General features: G+C 48.7%; 7 protein-coding genes across 7 annotated transcripts; 3 read left to right on the top strand and 4 right to left on the bottom strand.

Moving 5' to 3' along the window:
• Window positions 1-7: 7 nt before the first annotated feature.
• BDV27DRAFT_136338 (transcription factor domain-containing protein) lies at window positions 8-2,549 on the bottom strand. Its single transcript, XM_032068738.1, has 5 exons — window positions 2,346-2,549; window positions 2,143-2,271; window positions 1,414-2,074; window positions 850-1,365; window positions 8-782 (listed from the first exon to the last, which is right to left on the bottom strand). The coding sequence occupies exons 1-5, from the start codon at window positions 2,531-2,533 to the stop codon at window positions 12-14; spliced, it is 2,265 nt and encodes a 754-aa protein (XP_031922435.1). The 5' UTR covers window positions 2,534-2,549; the 3' UTR covers window positions 8-11.
• A 222-nt stretch (window positions 2,550-2,771) lies between these two features.
• Window positions 2,772-4,834, bottom strand: BDV27DRAFT_149664 (transcription factor domain-containing protein; the record flags this gene model as incomplete). Its single annotated transcript, XM_032071096.1, has 2 exons — window positions 2,772-4,670; window positions 4,736-4,834. 2 exons carry the CDS (start codon window positions 4,832-4,834, stop codon window positions 2,772-2,774), a joined length of 1,998 nt encoding a protein of 665 aa, XP_031922434.1.
• A 370-nt stretch (window positions 4,835-5,204) lies between these two features.
• On the bottom strand, window positions 5,205-6,464 carry BDV27DRAFT_162724 (2-methylaconitate cis-trans isomerase PrpF family protein; the record flags this gene model as incomplete). The annotated part of the gene is made up of 1 exon (XM_032073429.1): window positions 5,205-6,464. One exon carries the CDS (start codon window positions 6,462-6,464, stop codon window positions 5,205-5,207), a length of 1,260 nt encoding a protein of 419 aa, XP_031922433.1.
• Window positions 6,465-7,129: 665 nt separating this feature from the next.
• Window positions 7,130-8,828, top strand: BDV27DRAFT_162723 (general substrate transporter; the record flags this gene model as incomplete). The annotated part of the gene is made up of 3 exons (XM_032073428.1): window positions 7,130-7,253; window positions 7,322-8,738; window positions 8,792-8,828. 3 exons carry the CDS (start codon window positions 7,130-7,132, stop codon window positions 8,826-8,828), a joined length of 1,578 nt encoding a protein of 525 aa, XP_031922432.1.
• Window positions 8,829-9,371: 543 nt separating this feature from the next.
• Window positions 9,372-10,578, bottom strand: BDV27DRAFT_149663 (mitochondrial carrier; the record flags this gene model as incomplete). The annotated part of the gene is made up of 5 exons (XM_032071095.1): window positions 9,372-9,581; window positions 9,639-10,109; window positions 10,174-10,269; window positions 10,360-10,400; window positions 10,455-10,578. 5 exons carry the CDS (start codon window positions 10,576-10,578, stop codon window positions 9,372-9,374), a joined length of 942 nt encoding a protein of 313 aa, XP_031922431.1.
• A 2,354-nt stretch (window positions 10,579-12,932) lies between these two features.
• BDV27DRAFT_168602 (aconitase family-domain-containing protein) lies at window positions 12,933-15,431 on the top strand (the record flags this gene model as incomplete). Its single annotated transcript, XM_032074813.1, has 3 exons — window positions 12,933-12,981; window positions 13,139-14,274; window positions 14,342-15,431. The coding sequence occupies 3 exons, from the start codon at window positions 12,933-12,935 to the stop codon at window positions 15,305-15,307; spliced, it is 2,151 nt and encodes a 716-aa protein (XP_031922430.1). The 3' UTR covers window positions 15,308-15,431.
• A 135-nt stretch (window positions 15,432-15,566) lies between these two features.
• BDV27DRAFT_136332 (uncharacterized protein) lies at window positions 15,567-15,917 on the top strand. Its single transcript, XM_032068737.1, has one exon. It carries the CDS (start codon window positions 15,576-15,578, stop codon window positions 15,792-15,794), a length of 219 nt encoding a protein of 72 aa, XP_031922429.1. The 5' UTR covers window positions 15,567-15,575; the 3' UTR covers window positions 15,795-15,917.
• The last annotated feature ends 424 nt before the right edge of the window (window positions 15,918-16,341 follow it).

Genomic DNA, 16,341 nt, shown 5'->3' with positions numbered 1-16,341 from the left:
TTTTTTTTTTTTCACAACCCATGGCATGTGTACAGATTCTCATCGTTCATGAATGTATCGACTGGATGTAACAATCCCAGGTCGAAGTCCGATTGAGCCAGGAAGTCCTGCATAGTTGGTTCGAGGAACGCCATTGCAGTTGTGATTCCGCCTGCTGTCGTTGGGAACGTTAGGTTGCCTGGGGGTATAGTGGTGTTACTACTTTGAGCATGGCTATACCCCGGGTTATTGCTGATCAGCTGGGCCTCCGCTGTTGTGAGTAGGGAGGGAACAGGGACGGTCGTAGCTGGGGTGGCTGCTGGCGTTGTTTGGGGTAGCGTAGATGGAGGTACCGCTGAGCCCGGACCTGATGCGGTGGGATTTGGTTGGCCGGTGGCTGGGTTTGATTTAGGTTCTTTTGATTTACGTAGGTCGAGACACTGCTTCACCTGTTCTAAGTTGTGGTAGAACTCTGATGCTGCCAGGTTCCCGTTCTCGCTCATGGATCGGAGCACTTCTAGACCGGATTCGAATGCCCCCAGGTCGGAGGGACTGCCGATTGGGAGGAAGCTGGACATCGCGAGTACGAGCGCCGAGGAGAAGAGATAGTGCGCATGGAAATAGCCGAATACCGGGAGGGAGCCGTTGATCCATTTTGTCAGGATGAGGGAGTGCGAGTGGCGGGCAGCGTGGATACAGGCCTCGCCGAGGGTCAGGACGGGTTGAGAGATACTTTCGTGGTTGGTTTCGTTGAGTTTCATGAGAAGGTGGAGGAGCGTTGGACGGGTGGTCAATATGACACACTGTTTCTTTGCTGGTTAAAAGAGGGTGGTGATGTGAACCTCCAGAATGGGTAAGAAAAGAACATACCTGATTGAAAGAAAGATGTAAAGAGCTGATATGTTTCATGTAGGTTCCCGGATCGTCGTCGTCAAGTCGAAGATGTTCCGGTAGCGTTTCCACCCAGTTTTTCAACGCCTTTAGTAGTTTCTGTACTCTTTGTAGAAATGTCTCGCTATATTTTCGTCGACTGTATAGCTTTGCAATAGTTTCGCCCACGATTCGGGCCAGTTTAACATTAGCTGTCAGATATTCCGTATCTGTGAATTGCTCCTCGTGCAGCTGTGCCGGACTGACGTTGGAGGGCATGTCCAAGTGGATGTCATCGTCGGGGATCTGCGAAGGATGCCCCATTTTAGACCCCCACATGCGATCAAAGATGTATATCGTCCACCATATCCGGATACGGTGTTGACGCTCCACGGGGTCGATTAGCTGCGATTCAGGAATATTGTGGTTCAACCCAATCGACAGCCCCAGCCGCAAGGCGGTTCCGATCAATACCAAGGCCGAATGACGTCGGTTAAGGTAGTAAGAGAACAGGGACTGGCTTCTTAGCCGAGTTCGCACTTACAAAGGAAAAAGGGTACTTACCAGCAGCAAGAGAGTCTCTAGGTGCGTGATGCTTGTTCTTTCAGGTAAAACTTGCCCTAAGCTCAAGGCGCGCGCAAAATATGAAGTCCCTGGCACTCTGGACCCCGATGAGGGTTCAGCTCTCATCGAGTAAGCTTCTCCGAACGCGAAAAGAGCAAAGAACTTGCATTGATTGACAGTGCAGTCAAAGTCGCCTGTTCGGTATATCTCCTCGAGCTTCTCCAACGTTGACTTGCGAAGAACTAAATGATAGATAGAGCCAACCTGACGTAATGCTATCTTTACCAGCAACCGAGCCTGCTGAAAACTGGGCCATTGAACATTGGTAGCATTGGCTTCTGCGATCTGCTCTTCCTTGACATACTGTGTCCGAGGAATATGAGGCAAGGCATTGTTTCCCGTCAGAAACCGGCGAAAGCGAGTAGCAAACGCTGTACAGGCCGCCTCCCCTACGAAAAGTGGAGGCGCAGATGGATCATAGCGATGAAACCAGGCACGGTCGCCGATCAAGGGATTGCGCACACTGGTATTGCTCTCATCCGGCGCGTCTGCTGGTGGCACCGGTTCTGGCTCGGCATCATAGTCCGCTTCGGTCGCGTTGGCCGAGGAAGCCGACTGTTCTTTCAAGCGTTGATTTTCCGCTTGAAGAAAATTCAAATAACTTGGCATGTAAGCTCTGGTGCCCAATGATGTCGTGTCATCTCCGAGGTGCCAGGTGGTAAGTCATACCTCTCGCTCACTTTGACCTGTCGATCCCTTGGTGTGTACTGGCATTTGTCCGCACACCCAACCTGCCGACATTTGGAGCACGGCTGGTCTCCAGAGCACTTGATTTTATGGTCATGACAGCGTTGACAACTGCAGTTGAATTAAAGGTAAAGATTAGTTTCGATCGCCAGTTGAACCAAAATCCAGGGTAGCGGGTCACGTACGCAACAATCTTCCTTCGTTTGGACGGGCTACTACTGGCCGGATCGGTGGATCTGCTCTGTCTTCTGCGGTTCATCGCATGGAATTGGCTGCAATGAATTGAAGGATAAGCACTGACCCTAACCCATCTATCCACTTGAGCTGTTGGCAAAAGACGTTGGTCGGAGTTTACTAGTATTTTCGGGTGCATCGACCGTCGGTTGTCGGCATTCTTTTCCTTTCGCCGAACGTAGTCTCGGTCCACTCCGGAGCCTTCAAACCCTACCCTGGCAATTATGACGCTCAATTAATGTCTGTTGTATGTATGTTTATTTACACATATACTGTCACCTGGAATTATTTACAATTCAATCAAATTAGCGCGCCACAACCCCTGGTTTCTCAATCCCAAAATTAAACAGTTGAATGATCACATAAAATGCTGCCCGCTAGAAGAAATTCCAGGCGCCCACGGCGCCCATATCGAGCCCTTCAATGAACAAGTCAGTCCACGGTAAATCTACCCTGACATCAGGTAAATGCGGAGACGTGCCCACAGGGTCTCTGAATATCGCATCTTGATCCTGCGGGGAAAATATGTTCGTCTGCAACCCAAACCACGATTGGAACTCATCATCCACGGCAGAGATTGGTTGCTCAGTGTCGTCGAATAAAGTTAAGATTGCGGTCCCCAGTCGCTCGATGATGGAAGAACACTTCTCTCCTACTGCACGGCCGTTTGAGATGCCGCGAAAGAGGGTCAGAAAGGTGGAGATGTTCGTACTGATCACAGGTTTTGTCAGATCTTGCCGAAGAGCCGGTGATGCTCGAAGGGCGTAGAGCATGGTCAACGCAGCCAAGAAAAGAGAGTGAATGGCCACAAATGTGTACTTTATCTTGTTCCGCGCATAGAGTGAGCTATAGGAGCTGATGAGGCCAATGGCTGCTTCGGTGCAGATGTGGAGGTCATCCGCTGAGAGAATTGGCGCGGTACGAGATGGACGATATAAGGACATGATTGCATGATTGAAAGCAATATGGTACCATTCAAGGGATTGGAAAGTGGAGTGGGTATGAGGGTATCTTGGGGCAGTGACGAGCCACATGTTCAATTCAGAATAATAATATGATCGCAGGGTGTCTACCCCATCGCGCGCCGATGAGCTACGTACGGCGGGATGAAAGGCCTTGTAGATCTCGGCATTCATTCTGCGTAGTTTTATGATGTGAATAAATGTCGAGGTATCTGTGACCTTGGGAATTGTCACGGATTCTGGATCGGGAGGCTCAACTGCATCACGCAACTGATCATCGGATAGCTGGAGAGGCAAAGGGGTAGATATATCTGTGTCTTGAATGCCCAGCGGTCGTCCCATATTGACCGCAATGCTGCAATCCATGACATACGCGCACCAGAACACCCGCTTGGACATCTCCGTGCGGAACAAGTCTAGACCCAAAAGACTCTCGCGGCGATGCAAATCGATCCCAGTTGCCAAACGGAGGGCAAGTCCTGACGTGTACCATAAATTCACTGCCTGTGGTTCATTGTGGCCATACATGCAAAGAAGCAACAGGCATTGCGCGCATTCAAAATCATCGATGCGCATAACGTAATGTAACTCTTGCACGGCCCGACCAAAGAATTCTCGATAGATCAATCGGTTTTCTTGCTCGACCCAAGACTTCTCCGTCGCCGCAATCGCCAAGACCATATATACGAAGAAATTGGATATTGGATCGACCCCAATATTAGTCATGAAAGGGGCAAGATATTTGGCTTCAAATGTGGGCCGATGGAGTACTGGGAGGTAAGGCCAACGGCGTTCAAAGAAGATATTCACAAGCTCTAGATAGGCGGCATCATTGAGAAGACTCAAAGGAGCAGGCGATTCTGTTGGCACTGAATCATCCCCCCAAAGATTCCAGGCGCAACTTAATGTGCTCATATTCATGCCCTCAATATTAGTACTCTTAGAGAAGGTTGGTCGGAGAATGCGGCCAGAGTAAGAACAATTGGCGTTACGCTGTAGGTCTAGACCCTGAGGCACAACAGGTTCAGAGGTCTCTATGGTATCGTGGTAATCTGATGAAGAATTGGCCAACGCGAGGCCATCCAAGGCTTGAGGGTTGGCACCATCATGCAGATGGTCCTTATCCTTCTGTGCTAATAACTCCTCGTGCTGTTGGGCTAGAGCTTTATGGTGACGCTCCAAGGATACTAACTGTTCACGAAGTGACTGACATCTACAATCGGCATCGCTTTGTCGGATCAAGAGTCTTTCTGAAGGTACACATGTCGCACCGGCCCCTGCGCACGGCCCGCATGTTGGAGTTTTACCATCACACTGGGGGTACGGTCATCAGCCGAACTTGAGAGATACGGTTCAGCAAGACGAAAGAAAGGGCTTACTTTTTGTTTTCGCCGTCGACAGCGCTCACAGGCGGCAGCGCTCCGAGTGAGTCCACGACGATGTCGCCGAGGATTTGGGCTGGAAGATGGAGTTTCCATAGATCGTCGGGAGTTCATATTTCCCCCCTGAGAATCATCACCTTATTGGGCATATTTTCGGTGCTCAGCGCCTTCTCCACATTCTGTGCCTGAGAGAAAATGCAACGGGGCTAATCGACCGTTTACATTTGGATCCATGGCACGTGATCCCAATGGAAACTCCCCCAATTCTCAGAGCCAACCACGTTTGGAACATTTACCAATCATTACTTTGCCTACATAAGAATATGAGAATACTTAATCTTTGGACAATACTCATGCTGCAGGTGCCAATACATATGCAACTGGACTCTTAGTATGTAAATCAAGGATGCTTTTGCTTGTCTATATGTTGTCTAAATATCCAGTAGACTCATGCATTTCAGTATGTTTACAACGACCCATCCTTCCAAAATATGCGTCCTTCAAAGAGACGACGGGCTGTCCGGAAAACGGTAGCAGCCGAAAGTGCTCCATTAGGATCAAAATTTGCTCCAACCAGTAGGTTGCCACTGGCATGTCCGATGGTGATACCCGCCTGATCCACGGGTTGTTTGCTAGCCACATCTGCCACGGTACTCCCCTGGACTCGAGCGGCAGACGCCAGAGCCAGAGCCACAGTGATTGGAACCGCCTTGTGAGGTTGCCCGACGGAGATTGACCGGGCGAGAACATCCACGTCACTGGCAGTCTGTTTTTGTTGGATCCCTCGCCCATTTTCGGCCGGCGTTGACACTAGACAGATTTTGGGTACGCTCCCAGGAACAGCCTCTGGTGTTGATGCTAGGCCCATCTTCACTCCTGCTTGACGACGGATTGAATCCAAACGTACTAGTAAGTCTAGATGCGCTTCTATCTCGTCAGGGGTCAGATTCCCATCCACGCCGAGGTCACTGGCCCGGACAAAGGTACAAGGGTTGGCGACATCAATGCATGTTGCTGCTACCCCGTCGAATGTATCAACTACATTTCCCGTGGGAAGTAGTTTCCCGGTTCGAGACCCAGCTGGGCTCAAGAAATCGAGTTTAATGCGTGCTGCTGTGCTTGCAACGCCATCGATGGCGAACGTACCGCTTGAGGCAGCCTCACCATCAACAACTGGAAACGTCGCACGAATGACTTTGCCCGTGTTAGTGTTATGGATCCGTACTGATGCCTCAGACGCGTCGGAAGACACCTGAACAAGCTTAGAATCAACAGCAAAGGGACCAACTGCACTGATCATGTTCCCACAGTTGCTTGAGTAATCAACATCTGGCGTTTTGACTCCCAGGGAAACGAAAGTGTAGTCGACATCAGCTTCTGGATGTTGTGACTTGCTGACGATGCAAATTTTGGAGAGACTAGAGATGCCTCCACCAAGCCCATCAAGCTGACGACCGTAAGGGTCGGGACTGCCAATCACATCCAGAAAAATAGGATCCCAAGACTTTCTGTCACGAGGTAGATCTTCCTGTTGGAAGAAGACCGCCCTCGAGGTGCCTCCTCGATAGTAAGCTGCAGGAAGAGAGCGCTGTTTCTTTATTCGTAATTGCTCAGTTTGTCGCTGGCATAGATTATGAGAATGAGAAATCCATCGTCTGGATGAAAACCCTGAGATAGACAGATGCCCTGAGAGGCGCTGTGGAAAGGGTGTTGCGCGTGATAACATCCCGATCAGGATAGTGTCAAGGTGCGGAAGAAGAAATGACAAATACAATCTAAAAAGGTATGAAGTATTCAATGAGACTATCTTCAATGCCTTTGTCGGTCAGAATTGAAGTTTCATATAAGATAACCTTTGGTCGGCTGTGGATGTCGATCGAGTTCGGATAGATCCGATACAGAGTCAGATGATCTCAACCCTATATGGAAGTGAACCATTTTTTGCCCTATAGAGTAGATCCCATTGAGACGGGCCACCTGCAAGATAGATTATGTTTACAGGGGATATACCAGGGGTATTATTGGATATGATAGGAGCCAAGCATTGCTACCAACACTAGGATCATGCCAGTTATTCCCCTCGCATTTCAATGCCTCTGCGTAGTTACTCAGCCCAAGCTTTGCTTTATTATATACGGCCAATACCAGATTCATCTACAAATAAACTTTTCTCTTCGGATGGTTTCGTTTCCCCAGTTGCAGCAGAATCTGGGGAATTTGACATCTAGGGCTATACCACGTTGCGGGGTCTCGGCACCTCAGATCAGTAATATAAAGGTGCAATCACTCTCAGCCTGATGCCCTGCTCTGCAACACCAAGTACGTGCGAGGCCCTGGGCGGATAGTTTGCCCTTACTTCTTTGTCCTCGTGTACGGCAAACATCTACAACAATGACTCGTTCCACTACCTCACTTGCGAAGTATATTCATGCTATTCGTGACTCTCTACGGGAGATATATAATCATAACCTCGCTGTTGTGGTTGTCTCATTTGCCCTCTGTGGCTGTGCGAAGGGTATGTTGTCTGACTGAAGACCTCACCGATTATAATTCGTCTGGACCTGACCGCTCGTTTATTCATAGGTTGGGACGAAGGATCGGCATCTGCTATCACACAGCTCGAGTCTTTCGAGCGCATGTATAATTTGGACAACAACGCAATTTCTAATATAGTCTCGTTCGTCAATCTTGGAGTAGGCACCGGTGCTTTGCTCTCCTTCTTACTGAATGACCGCATTGATCGCAGGTGGTCGATGCGACTTTACCAGTTGGTATACATCATCGGCTCCTTGATATCCTGCTTTTCCTATGGCAATGTCGGGGTCCTCTACGCCAGCCGCTTAATTGCCGGCTTGGGAATCGGGTCATTGACTGTGGTAGGCCCTATGACAATTGCAGAGGTGGCACCCAAGGCCATGAGAGGTCTCATGACTCTGTTATTCAATGTCTGCATGCTTTCTGGGCAGGCGTTGGGTGTTTTCACTGTGTATGGCTGCTCCATACACATATCATCGGCAAAAAACCTTCAGTATCAAGTTCCCTGGTTTACCCAGACCTTTGCTCCGTCAATCAGTATCATTCTCTCCTTCTTTGCCATCGAGTCCCCGCGTTGGATCATTCTGAGCAATAAACGGCAAAGCGCCCTTGCTAGCCTGCTACGTCTTCGAGGTCAACCCGCAAACCACCCTAACGTGGATACTGAATATAATGAAATGGTGCGGCAAGTAGAAGAAGAGGACACTTCTCTTGGGCCAACCAGCTCCCTGAAGGTAGTCAAGGAAACGTTTTTCATTCGCAGCAATTTACGCCGCGTGCAGCTCTCCCTTGTGGCATATATCCTCGCACAGATGTCGGGAGCGAATTCGGTAACAAACTATCTTCCTTCGATCTTCGGAATGATAGGTATCAAAGGATCTGGAGTCAAGGTCTACACTACGGGTCTCTATGCAATCACAAAGCTCATATTCTGCGTGGCTGCCTCGCTATGCTTCGTTGATGTGCTGGGTCGGCGCAAGTCTCTCATGACCGGTATTACCATCCAGATCGTTTGCCACTCTTATTTGGCTGGATATCTGAATTTCTTTACTAAAGAGCCTTCAACTATGCCCAAAGGAGCTTCAGATGCGGCCATTGCCTTCATATACATTCATGCCTTGGGATGGGCAATTGGACTATACACGCTGCCTTATCTCTTTGGTGCCGAGTTGTGGCCTAGCCGGATTCGCTCCTTTGGGGGTGCTCTGTCTCAATGTTTCCATTGGCTTTTCTACTTCGCCATCACAAAGGCAACACCTTCTCTACTGACTGGCCTACACACATGGGGTGCGTTCGTGTTGTTCGCCGGGTTCTGTATTGTTGCGTTCGTATACACCTTCTTCCTGGTTCCCGAGACTAGCCGCCTAAGCCTCGAGGAAATAAACAAGATCTTTGAGCGACCTCTCTACCGATTGGGTCAGCTGTTGACTCCTGAGAGACAGAATGGTGAGGAGGATAATGAAGAGTAGGTCTCCAACTCGAGTTAGGTTTTTGCATATTGCTAATGTCGAATTGCAGCGAGAAGCAGAGTACCAGGTACATCGAACGCGTATAGGTTATAGCTAGATATAGTTGTATGTTTTAAATATGGTCAATGATTTATTTGGTGGTGTAGCTTTAGTATCCAGTGGATTGAGTTAAATACCAGACGAATTACCAGTTATGCACAAATAAGAACATGGAGGTCAGAAGTTATGACCCAATCCATTCTGCAGTTTTTTTTTTTTTTTTTGCATTTTTTGAGTCTAACGTAGTGAGATTGCAAGTAGCGGTATGCTATGAGAGGTAGAGAATTGCCGACCTTCTGTAGGTCTGGGGGGGTAGCTACGGTCTTTATATATATGTTGGGTCAGGCAGCCCTTTTTAGTGGATCTACAGGGTTCTCCTATACCCGGTAGCTCTCCTACGTAGCAGTACATCGTAGCCACGATCACAGTAGTCTGCCTCCTTTCTCTTCTTCCCCCAATCCCACTTAACTAAATGATGATGGCTACAATTGTTCCAGATTTGGCGCGTCTCATTTTGATTTATTATATGCTGGGTGTGAATATACCGGAGATTTGATTATAATCTTGTACTTGTTAAGAAACTTTCAAGTCTAGTATCGGTTTGCAAACTCCTTCACCATATCTCCAAGCCCAACCATGCAGATGGTAGCCCAGCCAGCAACACCGATTCGTGGCACAACACCTCGGAAGAGACCCTGGACTCCTGAAGTGCGAAGAATCTTCTTTAGAGTAGACATCATTGTTGGACGAGCCGTTCGGCCGGGTTCCTCGTTCATTGACTGCATTTCCACTCGAAGGACCTGTTCATGTTTCTCAGCATGTCACGCTCGAACAACATGGGATACGTGCCAACTAACCTCGAACGGCTGATTCCAACAACTCAAAGCACCTCCAATCGTGGAGGCTAGGATCTTCTCACCAAAACCAAGTTTTTCTTCTTTTCCTTTCCCGCTCATCCAACGAATCCGTTCCTCTGCAAATCGTGCAATTCCAATCCGCGATGACCAGCCGGTGATCTGGCGTAATGCAACGGCGTTTACCCCCTTATTCACCCCTCGAATTCCCTGTTCGCGAATGATTTTGAAGAATATCTCAAAGGTCCCCGGCACCTTAGCACCACTTACCGACATCTTTGTCCGTGTCACTTCTACAGTCTTCATGCAAGTGGTCATTCCCATGGTCAGGTAGGCTTGTGCAACTCCGCCCCCGATTCCACCTAGGGCACCACAGACAGCGGGTGAAGCACCAAGCTTCATCTTAGCATGGTACTCAATCTCAGTAGATGTGATGATGAGTATTGCCCCTTTGGTAGAAGCTTCCAGCCAAGCCTGTGGACCAGTTTCTCCTGTTAGCATGCCTAGCCAAGCCTGTGGTTAGATTTCTATATCTTACCCAAGGTATCAGGCCTTGATAAAAGGCAAGCGGTCCCCCGCGGAGCCATGTCTTCTGTACTGCAGTCCTTAATGTGTCATGTCTGTTGGCAGCGAGCTAAAGTGTTCAGTGGGGTATTAACCATTTGGCTCTAGTTTGTGCCTCCGCGAATATTACATGCAACCCACTATATCAGAGGAAACTCACATGTGTTTTTAGAACCTCCATCGGTTGACCAAGAGTTGTAACTATAATCGCTGTTAGAATACCAACTCATAATACATTAAACAGATATCACTTGCCCTGAAAGATATTCATCAAGGCCCCAACCCCTAAGTTTCGGAGAGGAATCTTTCTCTTTCTCTCGCCCGCCTCTTCTAAAGGAAGAGCAACATGGCTCTTTGGTAATGGACTTTGCACATCCATTGTCCGCTTGGTATGTTGTGGAGACACAATGGCGTTCAAGTAATCTGGTTAAAGGCAAAACCCGAACACAGCTGAGAAGAAACCCTGTATATATGATCCTCTGTCTGTTTCGAAATCAGCTATTTTCGGCTTAAATCGTTCTTCTACCTGCGATTGGACAGACTTATAGACAAATTAAAACCCTACCAGCGTTGCTAGTTCTGTGTCTTAATGTGTTGGAGAGAAGAGAAAAGGATCGGAAGCATCCGATGTATGGCCGCAATTGTCGGGAAGTCCGACCGGTCTGGAGAAGTGGACCATGTGACGCCCGAGGTATTATGTTACTATGGATGATGCTGCATATTTGCTCGGTGTTTATGTTGATTCTTGACTCTTGTATACCTTGACCAGCATTCAATGCAGATGCTGCCTCGGGCTAGTAGATCAATCAAGATGTATCAGATTACCCGAAGCACGATGGGCATCGTATCCTCCATAGTACAGACGAAAGATCCAGCGCACAGCTTTAAACCTGGGAAAGACTTCCAGACAAAGTAAGTAGTATTAAGGAATATCAAAGGAAGTAAGGAACAGGATCTGACAATCTTAGAACACCTTTCTTACCAGCGGGCGCTTTCGATACTCATGTCCACATCTTTGATCCTAGTCTGGGTCCATATGCCCCGGGTCGAGCATACACACCGGAAGATGCTCCTTTATCAAGGCTAATTGCTTTTAATGAACGCCTAACACAAGACGCTCAAGTTGGGAATCTGATCCTTGTGCAGCCATCACCTTACAAGACCGATTGCACAGTATTGCTACAATGCTTACGAGACTTACAAAGCCGCAATATCAATGCGCGTGCTATTGTGGTAATTGATCTGGATAGTGTGACCGACCACGCCTTGGAGGAGATGCATCAACTCGGTGCACGAGGAATACGCTTGAATTTCCGAGCGGACGGCCATGAAGTCGACCTAACTAAGCTGGCGGATATGCTACACAAAGCTACCCGACGCATTCAACATCTTCCGGGCTGGATGGTTCAGCTTTGTGTTCCGGTCTGGGTATGGGATGGTAGGTTTTTAATGCTCGTGGATTGTATTTGAGCCTATTTGTTAATGACAGTACCTAGCTCTATATGATTATATCCTCGATTTGCCGGCCCCCGTCATCGCGGACCACGTGGGAGGAGCACTGGGCCGGTCGAAGTTGCCACCAGAATTCCAAGAATCACCCTTATCGCAGCCTGGCTTTTCATCTCTTACCTCCCTAGCGAAGCAAGGGCGTGTGATAGTCAAGATATCCGGCTTGTATCGTTGTTCAAGGGACTCTGTCTCTACTTACAGTGATATGAAACCCATTATCGAGTCACTGGCGCATGACGTCCCGGATCAGTTGGTCTGGGGTAGTGACTGGCCACATACGGGAGACGGTGCGGCTCGCTTGAAGAATTCGGATATCAATGTAAAGGAAGGGTTTCGTTCAATTGATAATCTTGGAGTTCTACGAAGTTTGAGGGACTGGGTGGGTAACGAACAGGTCTGGGAAAAGCTGATGAGAGATAATCCAGCTCGGTTCTATAGGTGAAATGCCTATTAGTGATATAATGACCTGTTGCGTTCTTCTTTGTATCGAAGATGTTACTAATAACTTATTATGCGAAATAACATCATTGTTTTAGGTACTACCAGGTACAAATGATACTGCAATAGTGAGCATGAGTAAACAATAGAACTATTCCATTGTCCATAATCCCACTCTCATATCATTAGGAAGAAGTTCATAGTACACTGGTTAAGTATAGTTGGGCCTTGAACCCGCGTACTCCCTCCTTGTAGACCGAAAGGCCGGCTCCCGCCGGGAATTGCCTGGTGCCTGTTAGCTCTCAGAGTTAAGCGATGGATAGGGTATCCATACCAAGTAGAGGAGTCGATTGCCGAGAAAAGAATAGAGCAAACCATCCCTTTCTCGTTTATTTTGATGAATGTGGATCCGGGTAATTGTTCTTAGGCATGGCGTGGGGAACTTTGGGGTCGGAAGTACCCGACTCTATACTCGCGACGGATGCATCCGAGAATGATGGCAACTGCGAACTTACTAGCTAATGAGAGCTCGACAATAACTAAACACATTAAAATATAGCCTTAGTTAAATTCGCGAGATCTTCTCTATGCTCTGTGGGGTAATTTAAGGCTCCCTCTTTTTTGAAAGAAAGGCGAGCGAGATGGTCTCTTTAGCAATGCGGCCCAGGATTTCCTCACAACATAGCCCGAGGCATTGGCTGAGGTCAAAGTCGCAGATTCGTAGGTGGTTTGCCTCAGAAGCTTCACCTAATACAGCATCTTTAAGTCGATTTGAGCAACCTCGGCATGTTGACTTGCAAAAGTTTACGCGCAAAGTCAACGAGATCCGCCGCCGGTAGGTGCTATTCTTCCAAATTGTGTCCGCTCAAATCAGTGCTCGAGATTCGAATGCATATTAATCACAGCTCATTATAGTTTGGATCGACCTTTGACCTACGCTGAAAAGGTTCTCTATGCCCATCTGGATGACGCCTCAAACGATGAGAATATAGTACGGGGGGAAACACAGCTGAAATTGCGACCCTTACGAATCGCCTGCCAAGATGCTACTGCCCAAATGGCTCTCATCCAATTCATGTCTGCAGGACTTGAATCTACAGCGGTTCCAACAACGGTACATTGTGACCATCTGATTGTTAGTCGGGATGGCGAGACCGAGGATCTTCCCCGGGCTCTCGAGGCCCACCAAGAGGTGTACGACTTCATGGAAAGTGCCTGTCAAAGATATAATATGGGCTTCTGGAAGCCTGGTGCTGGAATCATTCATCAGATTGTGCTTGAAAATTATGCGTTTCCCGGTGGCATGATGGTTGGAACTGATTCTCATACCCCAAATGCTGGGGGTATGGGTATGATTGCGATCGGAGTTGGTGGCGCCGATGCAGTGGACGTCATGGCTGGTCTACCGTTGGAGCTAACAGCACCTCGTGTTCTCGGCGTTAGATTGACCGGAGAACTTACTAAATGGGCATCTCCCAAAGATGTAATCAATAAGCTCGCCAGTCTTATATCTGTCAAGGGAGGAACCGGATCCATTGTCGAATACTTTGGGCCAGGCACAAAGGGACTCTCGGCGACTGGAATGGCCACAATTTGTAATATGGGGGCCGAGACTGGTGCTACCACGTCCATCTTCCCTTACTCCCCTCAGATGGCAGCATATCTTTGTGCAAACCACAGGCCGGGCATGGCTCAAGCGGTCGAGTCGGTCTCCCATGAGCTGCGCGCTGACCATGAGGCAGAGTACGATCGCGTCATTGAGATTGACTTGTCATCCTTGGAACCGCAGATCAATGGACCCTTCACCCCAGATCTTGCTACTCCACTGTCCAAGTTTCAGTCGGCTGTGAAGGCGAATGAGTGGCCAAAGCTCACGGCTGGTCTGATCGGATCCTGTACCAACTCCTCATTCGAAGATATGACACGCGCCGCTAGTGTTGCTCAACAAGCATTTGATGCTGGTCTCAAACCAAAAGTGCCTCTACTGGTGTCTCCCGGCAGCTTGCAGACTCGGCGGACACTCGAAAACGCTGGGATTGTTGATGTCCTCGAAAAAGTTGGGGCAACGATGCTGGCCAACGCCTGTGGTCCTTGCTGTGGCTCCTGGGACCGTACTGACATGCCAAAAGTAAGTATATCTTGCCCTGATTACGCTCCGTATACTGCAATGATCACATCCTGACAAGCGCTCAAAGGGGACGCCCAACTCCATCATCACCTCATACAATCGTAACTTTTCCGGTCGTCTAGATTCTAACCCAGCAACCCACGTATTCCTTTCCTCTCCCGAAGTTGTCATGGGCAAGATATTCTCCGATGATCTTTCTTTCAATCCCAATGTGGACAGTCTGACTACTCCTTCCGGAGAGGAATTTCGCTTTACACCTCCTGTTAGTCAATCACACCCCAGTCGGGGATACGAAGATTCAGATTCTGCATACCTAGCCCCTCCTACAGGTGACCGCAGTCATATACAAGTTCAGATTTCTCCCTTCTCTCAACGTCTGCAGAAGCTCGCCCCATTCAAGCCTTGGTCCGGGAATGATTTTGAGGATTGTCTCATTCTCATCAAAACCAGGGGCAAGTGCACCACCGACCACATCACCCCTGCCGGCCCCTGGTTCCGTTTTCGGGGCCACCTCGAGAACATCGCCAACAACACCTTGATCGGGGCAGTCAACGCGGACACCGAGCAGGTCAATCAGATCCGCAATCGCCTGACAGGTGAAGACGGCGGCGTGCCCGACACAGCCCGGGACTACCAAGCCAAAGGTCGCCCTTGGGTGGTGATTGCCGACCATAACTACGGGGAGGGATCTTCCCGTGAACACGCCGCTCTCCAGCCTCGGTATCTTGGAGGCGTTGCTATCATCGCTAAGAGCTTTGCACGTATTCATGAGGCCAACCTGAAGAAGCAAGGCATGTTGCCACTGACGTTCGCCGATGACGCGGACTATGACCGCATTTGCTCTTCGGATCTTGTCAGTATTAAGGGTCTGGCCGCCCTGGCTCCTGGTCAACCGCTCACACTCTTGGTAACTCCCACGGAATCATCTAGTGAGCCATGGCAGGTGGAGGTTTATCATTCATTCACCCAGGAGCAGATTGAGTACTTTAAGGCTGGAAGTGCACTTAATCTGATGTCCAAGCACCTTTCCTAGCCTATCGTTCGGGAGAAGGCTTTCACTTGTGTACCATAAACGATAAACAATAAACACTCAGGCAGTGATCCGGAGAATTTATTCCGACTGTGGGGAAATTTGTTTCAGAGTTGGCAGATCCTCCCCACATTGACGCAAGAGTTAGGTTCAAATCTATAGTTCCCCTTCTTATAGATACATTCTAGCCCTATGTAGTCTAACTCTCAAGCTTTCCAGGTGGCTCGAAATTAGACTTAATGGCGAGCCCACGGACAACGATCGAGCGCAAATGCTAGTATTGGGCCAACAACTTCAGCAGCTTTACGCTGACCAGCTGAAACTCCTCCCTGTTGTCCTAAATAATCCTCGTACTATGCGCTTCCGCTTATCGCCCTTTTCCGAAAGCTTTAGAATCCTTGCAGCATATTGTTTCGGGGATGTTCCCTCCTGGTACCCGTTCGGCTTCTTTTGGAGCGCCTGTTATCGTCATGGAATATCCAGAGAATGAAACTCTCCTTCAGAATGAACATTTCTGTGATCGCTTTATCCAGCTGTGTGAGGCCTACTCGCGTCGGACAGTAGACAGATGTGAGAACACCCACCTGAACTCAGGCGTGTCGATTTGTGCGCGGTATGCTGGTTGAGATATCCTCACATAAAGAATGTTTCCGCTAAGATGATCTAGCTCAACTTGTTTCTGGCGGAAGTATATGCCAACCCAAAGAAGTCTTGCAGTTGGTTCGAAACCTAGTATCCATGCGATCCATCCATGATATTGTCTATTCCACCTCTGCCGCCCCAGAAATTCGACCACCAAAGGAATTCTACGACAGCATCGTCATTGAGATTGTTGACAAGATCGCTTAAGAGTAAGGGTACGGTGCGAAATTTTAAAATAGCGAGATGCGACGGGTCGGAATCGGAGCTCTCTTAGGGGACGTTACCGAGAGCCTTGTGGCTTAAGGCAGAGAGATCGGCAACAATGGAGACTTTAGAACAAAAGCTCTTCTTTGATGGCACTCTTTATTCTACCCTTGGAGCCATTATGGCATCTC

Source organism: Aspergillus caelatus (genome assembly GCF_009193585.1).
Source record: "Aspergillus caelatus strain CBS 763.97 unplaced genomic scaffold BDV27scaffold_269, whole genome shotgun sequence".
Lineage (NCBI taxonomy): Eukaryota > Fungi > Ascomycota > Eurotiomycetes > Eurotiales > Aspergillaceae > Aspergillus > Aspergillus caelatus.
This window is presented reverse-complemented; position numbering and strand designations above follow the sequence as displayed.

Coding starts and splice junctions, on each gene's coding strand:
- BDV27DRAFT_136332 (XM_032068737.1), top strand. CDS start 15,576: ATGCTAGTATTGGGCCAACAACTTCAGCAGCTTTACGCTGACCAGCTG.
- BDV27DRAFT_136338 (XM_032068738.1), bottom strand. CDS start 2,533: ATGCACCCGAAAATACTAGTAAACTCCGACCAACGTCTTTTGCCAACA. Junction 2,272..2,345: donor AAACGAAGGAAGATTGTTGC/GTACGTGACCCG, acceptor ATTCAACTGCAG/TTGTCAACGCTGTCATGACC. Junction 1,366..1,413: donor TAGAGACTCTCTTGCTGCTG/GTAAGTACCCTT, acceptor CTAAGAAGCCAG/TCCCTGTTCTCTTACTACCT.